At 36.7% G+C, this 17,384-nt stretch overlaps 1 protein-coding gene across 12 annotated transcripts in view; it reads right to left on the bottom strand.

Annotated features, from left to right (window-relative positions):
- Positions 1–17,384, bottom strand: part of CD109 (CD109 molecule) — a 305,344-nt gene that overhangs the window by 14,354 nt on the left and 273,606 nt on the right. For all 12 annotated transcript variants that reach the window (XM_054254174.2, XM_078369551.1, XM_054254172.2 and 9 more), the window contains 8 exons: positions 17,104–17,185; positions 15,033–15,261; positions 13,882–14,047; positions 11,970–12,160; positions 10,830–10,985; positions 9,695–9,760; positions 6,461–6,603; positions 3,074–3,221 (listed from right to left, as the gene is read on the bottom strand). In XM_054254174.2, the coding sequence (XP_054110149.1) occupies positions 3,074–3,221; positions 6,461–6,603; positions 9,695–9,760; positions 10,830–10,985; positions 11,970–12,160; positions 13,882–14,047; positions 15,033–15,261; positions 17,104–17,185 (1,181 nt within the window). The remainder of the gene's footprint in view (positions 1–3,073; positions 3,222–6,460; positions 6,604–9,694; positions 9,761–10,829; positions 10,986–11,969; positions 12,161–13,881; positions 14,048–15,032; positions 15,262–17,103; positions 17,186–17,384) is intronic.

The following is a 17,384-nucleotide window of genomic DNA, read 5'->3' as shown; positions in this document are numbered from 1 at the left end:
AAAAGATCAACAAAATAGACAGACCACTAGCCAGACTGAATAAAAATAAAAGAGAGAACAACCAAATAGATGCAATAAAAAATGATAACGGGGAAATCACCACAGATTCCACAGAAATTCAAACCATCATCAGAGAATATTACAAACAACTATATGCGCATAAACTAGTAAACCTGGAAGAAATGGATAAATTCCTGGACTCCTGTGTCCTCCCAAGCCTAAACCAGGAGGAAGCTGAAACTATGAATAGACCAATAACAAGGTCTGAAGTCGAGGCAGCAATTAAGAGCCTACCTCACAAAAAAAGCCCAGGTCCAGATGGGTTCACAGCCAAATTCTACCAGACACACAAGGAGGAGCTGGTACCATTCCTTCTAAAACTATTTCAAACAATCCAAAAGGAGGGAATCCTTCCCAAATCATTTTATGAGACCAACATCATCCTGATACCAAAACCCGGCAGAGACCCAACGAGAAAAGAAAACTTCAGGCCAATATCCATGATGAACATAGATGCAAAAATCTTCAATAAAATATTGGCAAGCCGATTGTAACAGCAAATCAAAAAACTTATTCATCATGATCAAGTAGGATTCATCCCGGGGATACAAGGCTGGTTCAACATACGCAAGTCTATAAACGTAATTCACCACATAAACAGAACCAAAAACAAAAACCACATGGTTATCTCAATTGACGCAGAGAAGGCATTTGACAAAATTCAACAGCCCTTTATGCTAAAAACCCTCAATAAACTCGGTATCGATGGAACGTATCTCAAAGTAATAAAAGCTATTTATGACAAACCAACAGCCAATATCATACTGAATGGGCAAAAACTGGAAGCATTCCCTTTGAAATCTGGCACTACACAAGGATGCCCTCTCTCACCACTGGTATTCAATATAGTACTCGAAGTTCTAGCCAGAGCAATCAGGCAAGAAAAAGAAATAAACGGTATTCAAATAGGAAAGGTGGAAGCCAAATTGTCTCTATTTGCAGACGACATGATAGTATACCTAGAAGACCCCATCACCTCAGCCCAAAAACTCCTGAAACTGATAAACAACTTCAGCAAAGTCTCAGGATATAAAATCAATGTGCAAAAATCACAAGCATTCGTCTACACCAATAACAGACTTAAAGAAAGCCAAATCAAGAGTGAACTGCCATTCGCAATTGCTACAAAAAGAATAAAATACCTTGGAATACAACTCACAAGGAACGTAAGGGACCTCTTCAAGGAGAACTACAAACCACTGCTCAACGAAATCAGAGAGGACACAAATAGATGGAGAAACATTCCATGTTCATGGTTAGGAAGAATTAATATCGTGAAAATGGCTATACTGCCCAAAGTAATTTACAGAATCAACGCTATCCCCATCAAGCTACCATTGACTTTCTTCACAGAACTGGAAAAAACCACCATGAACTTCATATGGAACCAAAAGAGAGCCCGCATAGCCAAGTCAATTCTAAGCAAAAAGAACACAGCGGGGGGCATCACACTACCGGATTTCAAACTATACTACAAGGCTACAGTAATCAAAACAGCATGGTACTGGTACCAAAACAGAGATATAGACCAATGGAACAAAACAGAGGCACCGGAGGCAACACAACATACATACAACTATACAATCTTTGATAAACCTGACAAAAACAAGCAATGGGGCAAGGATTCCATGTTTAACAAATGGTGTTGGGAAAACTGGCTAGCCATGTGCAGAAAGCAGAAACTGGACCCCTTCCTGACACCTTACACTAAAATTAACTCCAGATGGATTAAAGACTTAAACATAAGACCTGGCACCATAAAAACCCTAGAAGGAAATCTAGGCAAAACTATCCAGGACATAGGAGTAGGCAAGGACTTCATGAACAAAACACCAAGAGCATTGGCAACAAAAGCCAAAATAGACAAATGGGACCTAATGAAACTCCACAACTTCTGCACGGCAAAAGAAACAGTCACTAGAGTGGATCGGCAACCAACAGAATGGGAAAAAATTTTCGCAGTCTACCCATCTGACAAAGGGCTGATATCCAGAATTTACAAAGAACTCAAGCAGATTTACAGGAAAAAAACAAACAAGCCCATTCAAAAGTGGGCAAAGGATATGAACAGATACTTTACGAAAGAAGACATATATGAGGCCAACAATCATATGAAAAAATGCTCATCGTCACTGGTCATCAGAGAGATGCAAATCAAAACCACATTGAGATACCATCTCACGCCAGTTAGAATGGCGATCATTAAAAAATCTGGAGACAACAGATGCTGGAGAGGATGTGGAGAAAAAGGAACACTTTTACACTGTTGGTGGGAGTGTAAATTAGTCCAACCATTGTGGAAGACGGTGTGGCGATTCCTCAAGGCCTTAGAAATAGAAATTCCATTTGACCCAGCAATCCCATTACTGGGTATATGTCCAAAAGACTATAAATCGTTCTACTATAAGGACACATGTACACGAATGTTCATTGCAGCACTGTTTACAATAGCAAAGACCTGGAATCAACCCAAATGCCCATTGATAATAGACTGGATTGGAAAAATGTGGCACATATACACCATGGAATATTATGCAGCAATCAGAAATGATGAGTTCGTGTCGTTTGTAGGGACATGGATGAATCTGGAGAACATCATCCTCAGCAAACTGACACAAGAACAGAAAATGAAACACCGCATATTCTCACTCATAGGTGGGTGATGAAAAATGAGAACACATGGACACAGAAAGGGGAGTACTAAACACTGGGGTCTATTGGGGGGAAAAGGGGAGGGCCAGTGGGAGGGGGAGGTGGGGAGGGATAGCCTGGGGAGAAATGCCAAATGTGGGTGAAGGGGAGAAGAAAAGCAAAGCACACTGCCATGTGTGTACCTACGCAACTGTCTCGCATGCTCTGCTCATGTACCCCAAAACCTATAATCAAATAAAAAATTAAAAAAAAAAAAAAAAAGAAATAACAACAACTTAAAACATACTTAAAGTAAGGTAGACATCTGAAAATAATACACAGTAGCGGTGTCAACAGCTTTACTTTATGCTTTACTACTTACAGAATCTAAATAGAGGTTGAGTTTTCCATGATCATATTCCACTTTCTTCACTGTCTCGCTCAGAGGAATTGCATCTGAAGGCACCATAAAGCCACTGAGTAGGTTAACTTCCATAAGAGCCATGCCACTCCTATCTGGGCCCCAAAACCTAAATCAAAGAGGGGAAGATGAATGAAAACTCCTCAGGAAAAACCTAAAGCTATTATCAAATTATCTTCATATAAAAATCAAACCCATCAAATTTTATTCCAGATACTGTTTAAGTTCAAATAAAATTCACTATAGAGAATTTTAAAATAGGTTATCATTTTCTTACATGTGTGGTATTCTTATAGCTTTCGATCATGTAAGAAATAATGATACAACAATGTGTTCATTTGGCAGATGGTATGCAATGCCTGCAATGTCACAGGCTTGCACTGATAAACTGTAGCGGAACAACATACACCCTTTCAACAGACAACTCTTTTCTAGTGGGGATTCCAAACTGAATTGCATTTCTCCTTTTCTCAAAAGTTGACAGCACCAAACTTCTAAGCTGAAAGCCAGGCCCAGAGAGGGAGGCATGACTTGACAACTTAGCGATAGGCCCCGTCCAAGGTCTTAGCAACCTTTTATTCATCTGGTTTTAGAAACATCAGACCAGCAGAGAGAGGCCTTCCCTTTGTTTTCCCATATACTTGAAAAACATTTTGTGTTTTCTTTGGCTGCTGTGAGGAATTACAAGCCTTGGAAAGTTTTATTATACTGCTTCCTTCTCTCACCCCATTGTACATAATGTGAGCATCAAAGGATCTGGGCACCAGCAACATTTTGTCTCCTTGAAGATAAATATTTTTCTAAAATGAATTTATGGCAAGAGCTTTTCATTTGGAGCAGAAGGAGCCCAGCTAAGTGATTAAGGAAAGATGTTTGCCTCCAATGTAAAAGGATCACAGCATTAAGTTAGTACCTGTTGTCCTTTTAAATGGCAAAAGGAAGAAGGGCTGTTAGAAAAATATTGCTTTTTAGAGCAGCAAACTCATGCCTGCCAAACATGACTGATTGAAAAGCCACACAGCACAACTGCTGACTTCAGCTGGCTCTGCAATCCAAAGCAACTGAAACCATCTGCTGACAATGCACTAAGCCAAAATAGATGTTACTGAAAACTAATAAATGGATTGAAACTAGAGGTGTTTGCATATGAGAAAAAATTACAGATGAGAAAAAACAGTCAATATGCTTAAATACTTAAAAAGCAAAATGCAGATTATACTTTCAGTACATCATTAAGAGTGCCTTGGTTGATCTGATCTCGCTACCCGCCTGGGGCAGAATTTGTTAAACTATTATGCCACACAGAAAGACTGGTATGACGTAAGGTCTTGGATCCTGTTGATAGGAATCAAGTGTCAGAAATACCAGGTAGTCTTTTTATAATGTGCTGCTGAAAAAATACACTTAAATGTTATTTGTCTTTCATACCAAATTTTTCTCAGAAAACTAGTAGCAGCATTTAAACCCTTTTTATAAAACCCCTACCCTCACATGAAAACATTTCCCTTCTTCATGCTCTACCTACCACCTGAACTCTGTTGTCCATCTGATTCCTGACATGTGGATAAGATTGGAAATCCTGCATCCTTACATGAGCCCCTATAAATGAATGCTGAGGCCTCTTCACAGCCTAAATCCTGGTTCCACCTCATTTTCCTCATGTTTCTTCACCTGATATCTCTTAAGAGGCAAAAATATCCCTCTCATAACTCCATGAGGGTCTTCTTTAGCCTTTTCAAAACTAGAATTTTAGACCTGCTTAGGGGATGTTTTCCATTAATTTATGTATCCCCCTCAAACACCAATTTCCACGAGGGCAGAGCTTGTGTCTTTTTTGGCTTACAATTATATTCCCACAGCTGACACACAGACACTATGCCTGGCACATAGTAGAGACTCAACCAATATTTGCTAAGGGAATAAATAAATGAATGAGAAAAGCAGGAATAGGCATGCCTATAAGCCCAGCTCTTTGGGAGGCCAAGGTACGAGGATCACTTGAGGCCAGGAATTCGAGAAAAGCAGGAATAATAATAATACGTACTTTACAGATTTACTGTAAGAATTAAATGAGATGCATGTCAAAGTGCTTGGTACAGTGCCTGGCATATAAGTTTGTAATTACTGTAGGTTATTATTGTTTATAATAATAATAATAACTTGTTGTTATTCTATAACAGAGACCAATTGCAAGATTAGTAAAAAGTAATTGGAGTCCTATTTTCTTCTCAGCTGAAAAGGATGCCACTGCAGAGATTCTAATATCCCTTTGCTGCTGGCCTGAAATGCCCAAGAAGGTGAAGAATGGGGCAAATGTGTGACACTCTACCCCAAAATCAAGAATGAGAAGGTCCAAAGATAAGAAAGACAGTAGGAGTAATGGCAGAGACTGGGTCCAGGTAATGGCTGTGAAGGCTGGCCACCAGGATGTACACCCAGAGATGAGCTTGAAGAACACCTGCCAGCTCAGGACCACATCAGGGACTTCTAGCCCAACAACAAGCCAAGTTAAATCAGGATGCTATGGGACATTTTAGAAGAGCAGACAGCAGCTCCTCAATGTCAGTGCATCTTTAACTCCCAGCTCAATGTCAAATAATGCATATGTAATAGGATAGATTCACGAAAAAAAAAATAAAGTGAAGCCTCTGTAAGAACATTCACAAGGAGTATACTCAAACTCTTGTGTGCAGTAGAATGATGCAGCTTCCCAGCCTTACTGTGAAGTCAGTAGGGTTGAGATAGAACCCTTCTTTCTTATGACTTAAGATTCTCAGATGCTTTGATACAGAACAATTTAAGAATCAACTTAAAAAGTACTCCTGGAAGCTTAAGTTGTTAAGCATCTAATTATCCAAGATGAGAACCTCCTAAACTGGGATATTTTCAACATATCTAAAAAAAAAAACTATCCTCCTGATTGAATTTGCAAGTTATCATAAAGTTTTGGGTTAAATGCATAACAGTTAAGGTTCAATATGAACCTGAAATTATTATTTCAACAGAAAAATAACTCATAACAAGAAATAACCATTTTTGGAGTATTAAATATGATTGACTCAATTTGAAGTCTTCCTAAATTAGATCTGAGTTTTATTAATGTATATATATATATATACATTGTTCTTTTCAAATTTGTTACATATTCAGGGAAAACATAAATTTTGTGTGCATCTAATAAATGTTTGAATATAATTAGTATTTCTAGTTTGTAATATGAAGTGTGGTGCATTACTGAATTCTTTGTTCAATATAACTTCTTATATTGACATAGACAACTATATATAATTGAATCTTCAAGTCTATTTTTTAAAGGAAAAAACAAGAGAGACCTAAGCAGACGTTTACCTTGTGCACACATTTAAATCCACATGATTCGGATCATCTTTATTATCTTTTACAGCAACATCTAAGTCAAAGGCTTCTTGGTTTTGGATAGATCTTCGTCTTCTAGGAGACTCAAAATCTTTCACATTATATACAACATTGAGCTGTAAAAAATAAACTAGTATAAATAATAAATTGGACATAAATTTCCAACATTATGCTTTCTAAATACTATGCTAGTTAATGATTCTCTTTGGAAGAACCCAGTAAGATTTTTAATCTTCAAACTAGAAAAAACATTAATTTTACTGGCTAACAAAGTATCACTATTAACAAATATTATTACAATGTATAAAATTATTTTTAATGGAGAAATTTGTTAAGTAATATTTAGAAACAAGAATAATAAAACACTCTGGGTGATATCTGGGGATACACTTTGTCAAAGAAGGTAAACAGTCCCTTGAAGGAAAAACTTTCTTGAGAGCATTCACTAATTTCTAAGGCCTGTTTCCCAAATGGGGTCATTTTTCACTGCCTAGAACTTTAGAAACTCTCAGTAGGATAAATCAAAACTAAAACATTGAAGAGCCTTAGTTTAACATTGCTGAGGATTTTTTGTTGTTGTTCATACAACGTTTGTCAAAAATGATAAAATAAACGACAGCTTTCAAGTCAACTGGGTCTTTCTCAGCGTCTATTCAGTACCCATTGCTGAGGTTAAAAGTGCTGTAGACACGCTGGGGGAGCTTGAGGACCCCATCCTTCTCAAAGCTTCCTAAATCAGAAGCTTGGGGAAGCACTCAAAACTTCCTAGGCCAGTCTCATCCCAGATGGACTGGAATCTACTTACATGTTCTATCTCGTCCCCTTTTTAATAACAAGGTTCATAAAGCTTACTGCTGCTTTGTAAGGTTGTATTTTCTTTTAACTTAAACCTAAAACATATACACATATGCACACACACATACACCCCCCCCTCAGAACTAACATCTAATATCACTCATGGATTTGCATACTTTAAAAAATCATCTAAAGTAAGTCTTCATTTTTCAAATCTGAAAGTTACAATCTTTTTATTCTGCCACAATCCAAACTCATATACTCCTTCATCCCCTTGATCACTCTGGTTATCTCACTTTGGACATTCTTCAACTCTTTCTTAAAGTGTAATGATTAAATTATAGAGTATTCCTGAAGCAGCTGAAGAACAGTCTCATACAATTGAAGGGATGCTCTCTATTACTTCCACCATTCCCTTTCCAGTGGCACACAACTGTTCTTTTAAAGACCAATGCTGTCAGGAAACAGACAAGGACTACTCTATTTGTCTCTTGGGCCATAACTAAGTATTAGGGTTTTCATTTGGCAGTAAAGCTCAACTGCTCACTCAGGGAACTTCCAAAGATCTTGCAGTTTATTTCCAACGGTTTAGCATTTTATTACCCAAAAGGGGTAATATTTACTGCAAACTCATGAGTATTAAAATATTAAAGTTTAGCATTTTATTACCCAAAAGAGGGTAATATTTCCTGCAAACTCGTGAGTATTAAAATATCAACTGTAAGAAATCTCAATACCCATTCCTGGGTGACCAACTTCTTTGTATTTTTTTTCCTCCCTCATGAAAAATGCCTACTGGTCCCTCTGCATTTTGAGACTGATATGAAATTGGTGAACTTTCTGACAAGCAGGTACCACATTTAACCCTGTGTCCTTCAAGCCTCAAGTAAAAATCACTTGGTTTCAGTAATTTCTCTACATTCAGTTTATCAAAAATGAATCCCAACCAACTTGGTGATTTAAGTATATGTAATTTTTCAGTTTTATCTAGAACACACTGAATATTTACTTTTGGATTTACTCTTGGATAGCAAGAAAGCTTGAGAATGAGAATTTTCCCATGGTCTTTGTTAGTAAAGACCAAAATAAATTATTCACTGTCTCTTTCTGTCCTTTTCACTGAATATCATTCCCTTTCACTGTGATCATTTTTTTTCCTCTTTTTTTTTTTTTTTTTTTTTTTTGAGACAGAATCTTGCTCCATTACCAGGCGCCAGGCGCCAGGCTGGAGTGCAGTGGCACAATCTCAGCTCACTGCAACCTCCACCTCCCGGGTTCAAGTAATTCTCCTGCGTCAGCCTCCCAAGTAGCTGAAACTGCAGGCACGCACTACCATGCCCAGCTAATTTTTGTATTTTTAGTAGAGACAGGGTTTCACCACATTGACCAGGGTAGGGTGGTCTCTATGTCTTGACCTCGTGATCTGCCCGCCTTGGCCTCCCAAAGTGCTGGGATTACAAGTGTGAACCATCACACCCAGCCAATCATTTTTCCTTTAGTTTTAAAAAAAAAAAGGTTTACTGTGTTCTGAGCATCATACAAAATAATCTTAGAATTATTTGGAAGCTTCTAAATTATACGTGCTTAGCAAGGTATAACTGCCATACTCACCAAGTATACCTGTTCTCTCAACTAGAATGATTGTACTAGTTTTCAAAAAAGTACTTTAGCTCCATAATAGCCTTTTTTTAACTTTCTCAGTAAGTGTTTCAGTGTTTTTCTTGTTTGTTTGTTTCTACCCAAGCACACAACCATTTCTGGTCCTATTACGTATTATCTTGGGGTTCTAATGAGATGATTTTAAGGTCCTCAAGACTTTTATGTACTCTTTTGAATAATGATTATTTTATTCAGTATTTTTCATCCTACTTTCATTTTCTTGTAGCTCCTGCTGCACCGTAACAATGTAAGTTTCTTTAGATTTTTCTTCCTATACCACAGCATTGAACATAATTATGCTGTGGTATAGGAAGAAAAATCTAAAGAAATTTACATTGTTATATTTACTATTATATAAGATTTTACATTAAAGGGACACAATTCCTCCCTTCAAGTCAATAATTCTATTATGTTGACAGTAATTCTACCATATTATCAGATGACTATTAAGAAATTGTGAGTAAAACATTTGCTTATTATTGGGAATCATATTGGAGGATTTTTAACCCTCACCTCAAAAAGCAAATAATCTCCAATAAATATTTTTCAAATAGAAAATCAGTCTATATACTTGCTCTCTACTCACTGGCTGGCAACATCTCTAACACTTTTTATTAAAGACAGTGATATATCTTGTTTAAGTCATAGATGTATATCATTAAGAACTATATTCAAGTTATCTAGCAAAACCCCAAACCAAATAATTATTATAAAAAGTCATATTTAACTTAAAAAATTAGCATTGTTACATACCTGACAAATAGCAAATCCAAAACCACTTGCAGAAATATTAACTGCAGTTGGCTGTACCACAGCAAGCTGAATCAAGGTAAAAAAAAAAAAAAGTGAATGAAGCTAATGTTCCATATGTAGAGCCTTCCAAGGAGCAAAACAGATCAGCCCTATCCCTCATTAGGAGCAGAAGCAATCACTGGCAGCACCAGCACTAAGAGCTTTGCACTGTCTCACATACCAAAAGCTATGAGTCAAATAGGTAAGCAAGGTGATGGCAGGAAAAGTGCACACTCTCCAAGCTCCCTCACTTCTGCCCATGGGAGGACCTTAATGCTACTTACAAGTCTGTCCTCCTGTTGGGGTTGAAATATAAAAGACAAGAAACTAAAGTCATCTCCCTCCCCTGACCTTCCTGAATCAGGGCCTAATCCCCTGGCTTTCCTAGAAGCACAATAACATATTGTCTATGACTGTGACTAACTTTATTCCTTCTTTTCCTTTACCATCACCACTCTTCCTCACTTTCCAGAATTGAAGCAATCACCTTCGTCCATTGTATTCAACCTCCCCCAAAATTGACCAAGGGAATAAAGTTAAAAACTAGCATATTCTTTTCTTCCAGTTGAAGTAAGAATTCTACTACTAGTTCTATCAATTCTTCTAAGAAGACATGTGGAACAGCTGAAAGAACATGGTCTTTGGAATAATGAGTTGAAATTCTAGCTCTACTGTTACTAGTAACATGATCTTGAGCAAGTCACTTAACCTCTCTCAGCCTCAGTTTTATCACATGTATGATGGGGATAAGTGTACTTACTTCTGAGAGTTACTTTGAGAAGTAAATGCAATAGCATATGTAAAGTAATCTAGCATAGTGCCTGTGAAGAACAGAAACTCAGCAGGTTTCTATGTTCATTCCTTTCCCAATGTTAAACATTGCCCATGTTTTCTCCTGTCCCACCAATCTTTCCAAAGTTCCCCACACTTCCAGAGCTCAGCAAATTCAACCAAAGGAGAGCACCACTCTTCCCTATTCCTCTACAGAGCTCTGGAAACAAGTCTTTGTTGAAATCAACAGATTACAAATAAAGCAGTACTCCAGCATAAAGAATCATCTAAACAGATTTTTAAATAAATTGCCTCTTGCCCACACCTCTGCTGTCTGAAGGAGTAAGCGATTGTGTGTGTCAATCCGAAAGTTTACAGGACTTGGTGAGCTAGGCCCCATCACGGTCACTTGGATATTGGTCCTTTCTGTATTCATTAGGGCTGCAAATTCAGACAAGGCCTTTAAAGCCACAATGGTATCCTGTTGAGGGAAGAAAAATATTTGTGCATATAAGTATAAACCAAGGTTTTCAGAGAGTAAATTTAGTTGTGGTTTGTCGCTATATATTCATCCACCTTCCTTCAGAGTGGAATGCTTCCTGACTCATATTTGAATCACCTTGCTAGAGTACAGAAGAGGCTCAGAAAATGTTTGCTGAAATGTTTCATAGTTTTCAGTGTACAGGTCTTACTGATTTTTGTCAGATTAATCCCTAAATAGTTCACATTTTATGCTATTTTGATTTGAGTTTCCATTGCTCATATATAGATACAATGGATTTCTGTACACTGATTTTTTTTACACCACAATGTTAAACTCACTAAACTCACTTGTTAATTCTAGTAGCATTTTTGTAGATTGGAATTTTGCACATAAATGATCACATTACCAGTAAATTAAAAGTTTCAGTTTTTCTTTTCCAAAAAAAGAAAAGAAAATAGAAAATATTTGCTGTATGAAACTGAGCATCTACTCTTACATTAGTTACCACAGATGAAAAATGGCAAATATAGATGGGAAACTGATTTATTCCATATAAATATCAGATATAAAGTTCATAATAATGAGGAGAAAAAAACTAAAATTGGTGAATTTAGCCTTTGGCTTAAGTTACTAAACTTCGAAACTGCCAAGTAATTTTATAAAATCAAGGAAAATGTGCAACCACATACTTCCATATGTGTGTGTGTATGTGTGTGTGTATATATACATATATTACATATATGTGTGTATATGTGTGTATATACATGACATATATATGTGTGTATATATGTATATATATACATAGATATATAATATATAGTTTAAATACTATAATACTCATATACATCTAAATGTATATTAGTATTACTATAATGCATAGATATGTAATAGTATAATACATATAAATACTATAATACATATATATAATGTTATTTAAACTATATACTATAGTTTAAAGGGAAAGAAACTCTCATCTCTCACCTGAGTAGATGCAAAACCACCCAAGCTATTTCTTTGCCTGCTTAGCCACCTCATAATTGGGATTCCCTCAGAAGCCTGAAATTGTAGGAAGTGTGAGAGCAGCGCATAGGCTGCAACTTCAATATCCAGGGAGCGTGGCTGCCAGGAGTCAGAAAGTTTGGACTCTGATGACACCCAGAATTGCATGCCACCTGAAAGAAAAGTAATAACATCCTGATCATTTATCCAGAAAAATTATATTTTGTACGATTAAATATTCCTACTCTGGTCCAAGTTGTACTTAACTAGCATAAATAAAAAAAAAATATATATATATACACACACACACACACACACACACACACACATACACATTTGTATACAGGTATTTATTTATGCCAAACATGTATTTATTTATCAAAAACACACACACAGACATATGTATACACGTACAAGCATGTCACTTTTTTAAACTATTACAAGTTAAGCATAGCTTATCCAAAAAGCTTGGGGCCAGAAATGTGTCCAATTTCTGATTTGTTTAAATTTTTGGAACATTTACAGAATACATACATTCCAAAGTCTAAAATGCTTGAAAATCAGAAACTTTTTGAGCACTGACATGATATTCAAAGGAAATGCTCATTGGAGCATTTTGGATTTCATATTTTTTGATTAGGGATGCTCAACCTATATACTTATACATTTTCATCCTTTTCCCATTGCCTACATTTGAGGATGTTTTGATGAAAATAGTTTTCCTAAGAGAAATTCCATATGTTTGGCTCAAGACTAACTATAAATAAAAGGAAAATTAATATATTCCAGAAGAGAAAATACATTACTTATCTGAACAGGCCATCCCCAAAATGTTGTAGTACACACTGAAAATAACCCTATTCTGGGAATCTGCCATTAACTAGTTCTAATGTTCTGGAGAGACTCTTCCATTTTCATTATCTGAAGGTTGATGTTAGAAGTTCGAGGTTCAAGCCCCCAAGAAAAAAATTAGGAACCCCAGCCAACTCAACAAATTTCCTAGCGATAACTCTGCTCTATCCCCCAGAGGACTATCCTACTTGGTGCCCTCTCTCAAATATTAACTATTTAGATAATGATTACACTTAGGTGGAATATTAAATAACTACCATTTAGCCAAGCAGACAAGAAGAAAAAATGTCAAAGACTGCTTCAGCCTCTATGCAATAATCTTCTAGTCCCCAGCTTTGGAACAGGTAATAAGAATTCAATCTAAGTTATTACTAATATAATATTTTTTACAGACACAGAGGCCTCTAAACACTTTCTACAATTATCCCTTTTTGAATTAACAGAAGTTTGAATCACTGGACATTATCTTATTTCTGGCCACCCACTCCCATCTCTCTCTTACACAACCCTAGATCGCTGTCCACTTTATATATAAAATGCACATAATTCACTTACTAGCAGCATTTTTTGGTATTCACATTTCTTTCAATTAGCATTTCTTTTAGTCCTATTTTTGAGCACTTGCTATGCAGCAGCACTGCACATTATCTCATTTAATCCTCACAGCAATTTTAAAATAGGTGTTATTCCCACTTTACAGTTGGGAAAACTGAACCTCATAAAGGTAAGGTACAGAACCAGAATTTGAACCTAAGTCTCTCCAGAACCCAAGGTCTTAGCAAACTACAAGGCTGCCAAACCAGAAATGGTATCAGATACTTAAAGGGTAACTGATATTGAGCATGACATATCTAAAATAAAGAGATATCTGAGCCCTGAAATTGCATTGTGGCCATGTCAGGCCCATCCTGATCTCATTGTGTGTTTTACTTTTCATCAAAAGATGCAGATGTAATCAATTTCAAACCTGGCTAAAAATTTTTCTCATGTAAGTTATATATTTCATAATGCACAACAACCTCAAATGGGCCTGGCACATTACCTTCTTCTTCTGCTCTCCAAGTCAGCATATTCAAAGCTTCCTTCGCTTTAGGACTCCCCACCGATGATAATGCATATGTTATAAGAGCTAGAGTATAATTGTCTAAAATTTCTCTGCTGAATTCAGACTCCAAGAAATTGATAGACTCTTGCACATCAATGTTAGGCTTAGAAGAAAAAAAGTATATTTTTTACTATTCAAAGTAACCCATTACCACATATTGAAACAAAAAGTACTTTGAAACAAGGTCATTTAAAAAATAAGTTCAGCATCTATGAAGCACCTGACCTTGTCCTAGGCAATGAAAATCAACCATAATCATTGACATTTAAAGATTTGCCATGCATTTTTAAAATAATACTGTTTTCAGTTTTTATAAGTAAACACATGTCATTCCTTAGAAGAAAAAAGGAGCGCTTTTGCCAGTGTTTCTCCCACTCAGTATCATAAGCTCAGATGAGAACAGCAAACTCCTCGAGAAATGTATTTCTTATATTTGATCTCTGGTATTGCAGCTCTAAGTTTAGGAAAAGTTTAGCTTCTAGAAGCCTAGTAGTAGAACAGGAAAATAGTGGAGGGCCAAATAAAGAGAAAGAATGGCTTTGGTGATCTCATAAAATACAGGTAAAGGCATCAATCACCAGGATAGCTCTGGAGCCAACTTAAGCTCATCAGCATTACCTTCCATGCATACTCATTCTCATCCAGGTATCCATGCCCATTCAACACACGTTTCAGGGCATGGGTGTTCTCAGCACTAAATTAACAGACATTGGAACTCTTCCATGATGTTTTAGAAATAAAAAATCTTTCACAACCTAAACTTACTAGAATGCATTGTCAAATTCTAAATAATTTTCTTTCCCCTCAGAAATTAACTTTTCCAATGATAAAACATGTATTGACTTATCTTACCAATAGCAAGTAAAATACATACATTCAAAAGCATTTCTGTAATTTTCTTAGTTACTCTGAAAGAGTGGATTAATGTTTTTATCCTCAGATTTCGGAACATGGCCAGAAATGCAAGCAAAAGGGCACATGGGTTGTAAAATCGCAACTTTTTAAGTTTCCACATACATATTTGACCCATTAAGACCTACCCTCCTTGAATTTCCCATCTATCATTTATTAAATTAAAGATGAAATACCTGATACTTTCTATATCCCAGGAGAGAAGTCACAATATAGGCTGTAAGTGTTACTGGACTTTTATTGCCACTTTGAAGCTCACTATGAATCACTCTTCCTGGCTCCCAAAATTCACCATTGGATTTCTGACGTCCTTTAAGCCAAGTATATGTTCTGTGTAACACATTCTGATCAATATCTATGTAAGGATCAGCTTCAAGGAAGCATCTTAAAACAAAAGCTGACAACCTTTATGAAAAGGGAGGGAAAAAAACACATAAAATACACTTTATAAGGTCCACCAAGTAACACTGAGCAAGCAAAACAACAACACTTTTTCCCCCATTAGAATATTCACCAAAGGGAGAATCAATGAAGATGGAACAAAGGAAAGAAAAACAGTAAACAGACAAGGTAAGCAACTCTCTCTTGCAGACAGACCTGGTTTCCACTTGAGCATGGCCAAGAAATGCCATGTTGACTCAAAAATATCAGATTTGGAAAGGAATTTAGAAATTACTTAATCCAGCCCATTATTTTGTAGACTGAGAATTTGACAGTCCAAGAGAGTTAAATAAATTGTCCAAGGTTATTCATCTTTGGATTGTTCTAGATATTTACCAAAGAAGAGCTCAAACACACTTCACTCAGCCCCACAGCTGTGGATGAAGAATGTATACATAGTTCACAAGCAAACTGTAGTACTTCAACCGGGGGAAATGATATTTTTCTCTCCTATAGGACAGGAGTTAGCCAACTGCGACCTATGGGCCAAATCTGCCTGGCCTAGATCTGGGCCTCAGGCCAAACATACCCAAGGACCTGTTTATGTGTGTACCACCCCCGCCCCCACCTGCCAACACCACCACCTAAGAGTGGTTTTTAAAAGGATAAAGAAAAGAAAAAAACAAAGACGGGAAAGAAAGGTGGATGAGAGTAAGGAAGAGGGAAGAGCATGTAACAGAGACATTATGTGGCTGGAAATACCTGAAATACTTACACTCTGACCCTTTACAGAAAAGTTTGCCAGTCCCTGCTACACAACACTATACTGAGGTTAAAAGAACATCAAGCAATAAAACACCGAAAGGTTTCTATTTATGGTTCTATATCCTGACTCAGGCCGAAAGAAAACTTGAAGCAGATCTGTTTCATGTTATGTAAGGTTTTGTGTGGTAAACATTACTAATATTCAATAATACCCAGTTCTGTTTAACTTCAGTTACACAGAGGAATTCACTTTCCTGCTCCATTGAGGTTAGGCATAGCCATGTGACCAGCTCTGAGAAGGATAAAATGAGTAGAAATGATACACTCAGGATGAAGTCTCTAATTGCCAGTGTTATATACTCCAGCCTCCTCTTTCCAGGCTGTGGAAAACCTGGACCCTCCTATTCAGATGTGGACACACTGGCAGCTGCAGAGCCCCCTGCTGACCACAATGGAAATGCAGCATGAACAAGAAATCCCACCATTGTGAACTGCTTTGCTTGAGTAGGTTGTTTGTTACCACAGAACTCCTAGTCTATCCTGATTGATACAGTGAGTCAATCTATTTCTAAGTAAAATAGAAAATTAAAGATAAGTACAAGAAGAGATAGTAATCATCCAAAATCAGCCACATAGAGATTCCAGTCTGAAGGAAATTGGCTGTTCATACTTAATTCCATCACTGTTCTTCACACACACACACACACACAGAGAATCTTAAAGAAACTATATTGACTGCATTAACACAACACTTGTATTAGTCATGGAAGATTAAGGAAAAAAGCTGTGTCACAATCACCCGGCATTTCTAAACTGATTTCATCAGCCGCACCATCATCATAAAAAGTATTTTTATTGCGATTTTTCCACAAACACACCAAAGAGGATTTATAACTTATCTTTTCTAAATAAAAACATTTGATTTGTTAATGTTTGAAAATAACACTTTAAAAACAGAATCTCTTTTTAAAGCCAGAGTAAGGGAAAAGCAGCCACCCAGTCTATAATATATAGAGATGTATCCGTCAATTTCATGGCTATTGTGACCTAAAGAAAGCCCATTCCATGACACAGATTTGTTCAGTTGGCAAAGACACTTACCAAGTGCTCCCAGAAGGGTCATCATTCCCAAAAGCACTGAAAGAGCCATCTTCCCTCTGATAAAGAAGTTCTCTCTGGTAACCTAAAGACACAAAAATGGACAGATACTCAAAATCAAAATAATCATTCACTTACAATGGATGAAAGTTTCTAATTAGGACTTCATGTTGAAGAAATATGGAAGAGAGGGGGAAAAAATTAATCAAACCAAGAGCTAATATTGAGTACTTTCTATTTTAAGTGCTGTCGAAAATTTAAAATGCCAGGACTTTTCACGTAAA

Source organism: Callithrix jacchus, chromosome 4 (genome assembly GCF_049354715.1).
Source record: "Callithrix jacchus isolate 240 chromosome 4, calJac240_pri, whole genome shotgun sequence".
Taxonomy (NCBI): Eukaryota; Metazoa; Chordata; class Mammalia; order Primates; family Cebidae; genus Callithrix; species Callithrix jacchus.
The sequence above is the reverse complement of the archived record's forward strand: the minus strand, read 5'-3'. Positions and strand labels throughout refer to the sequence as shown.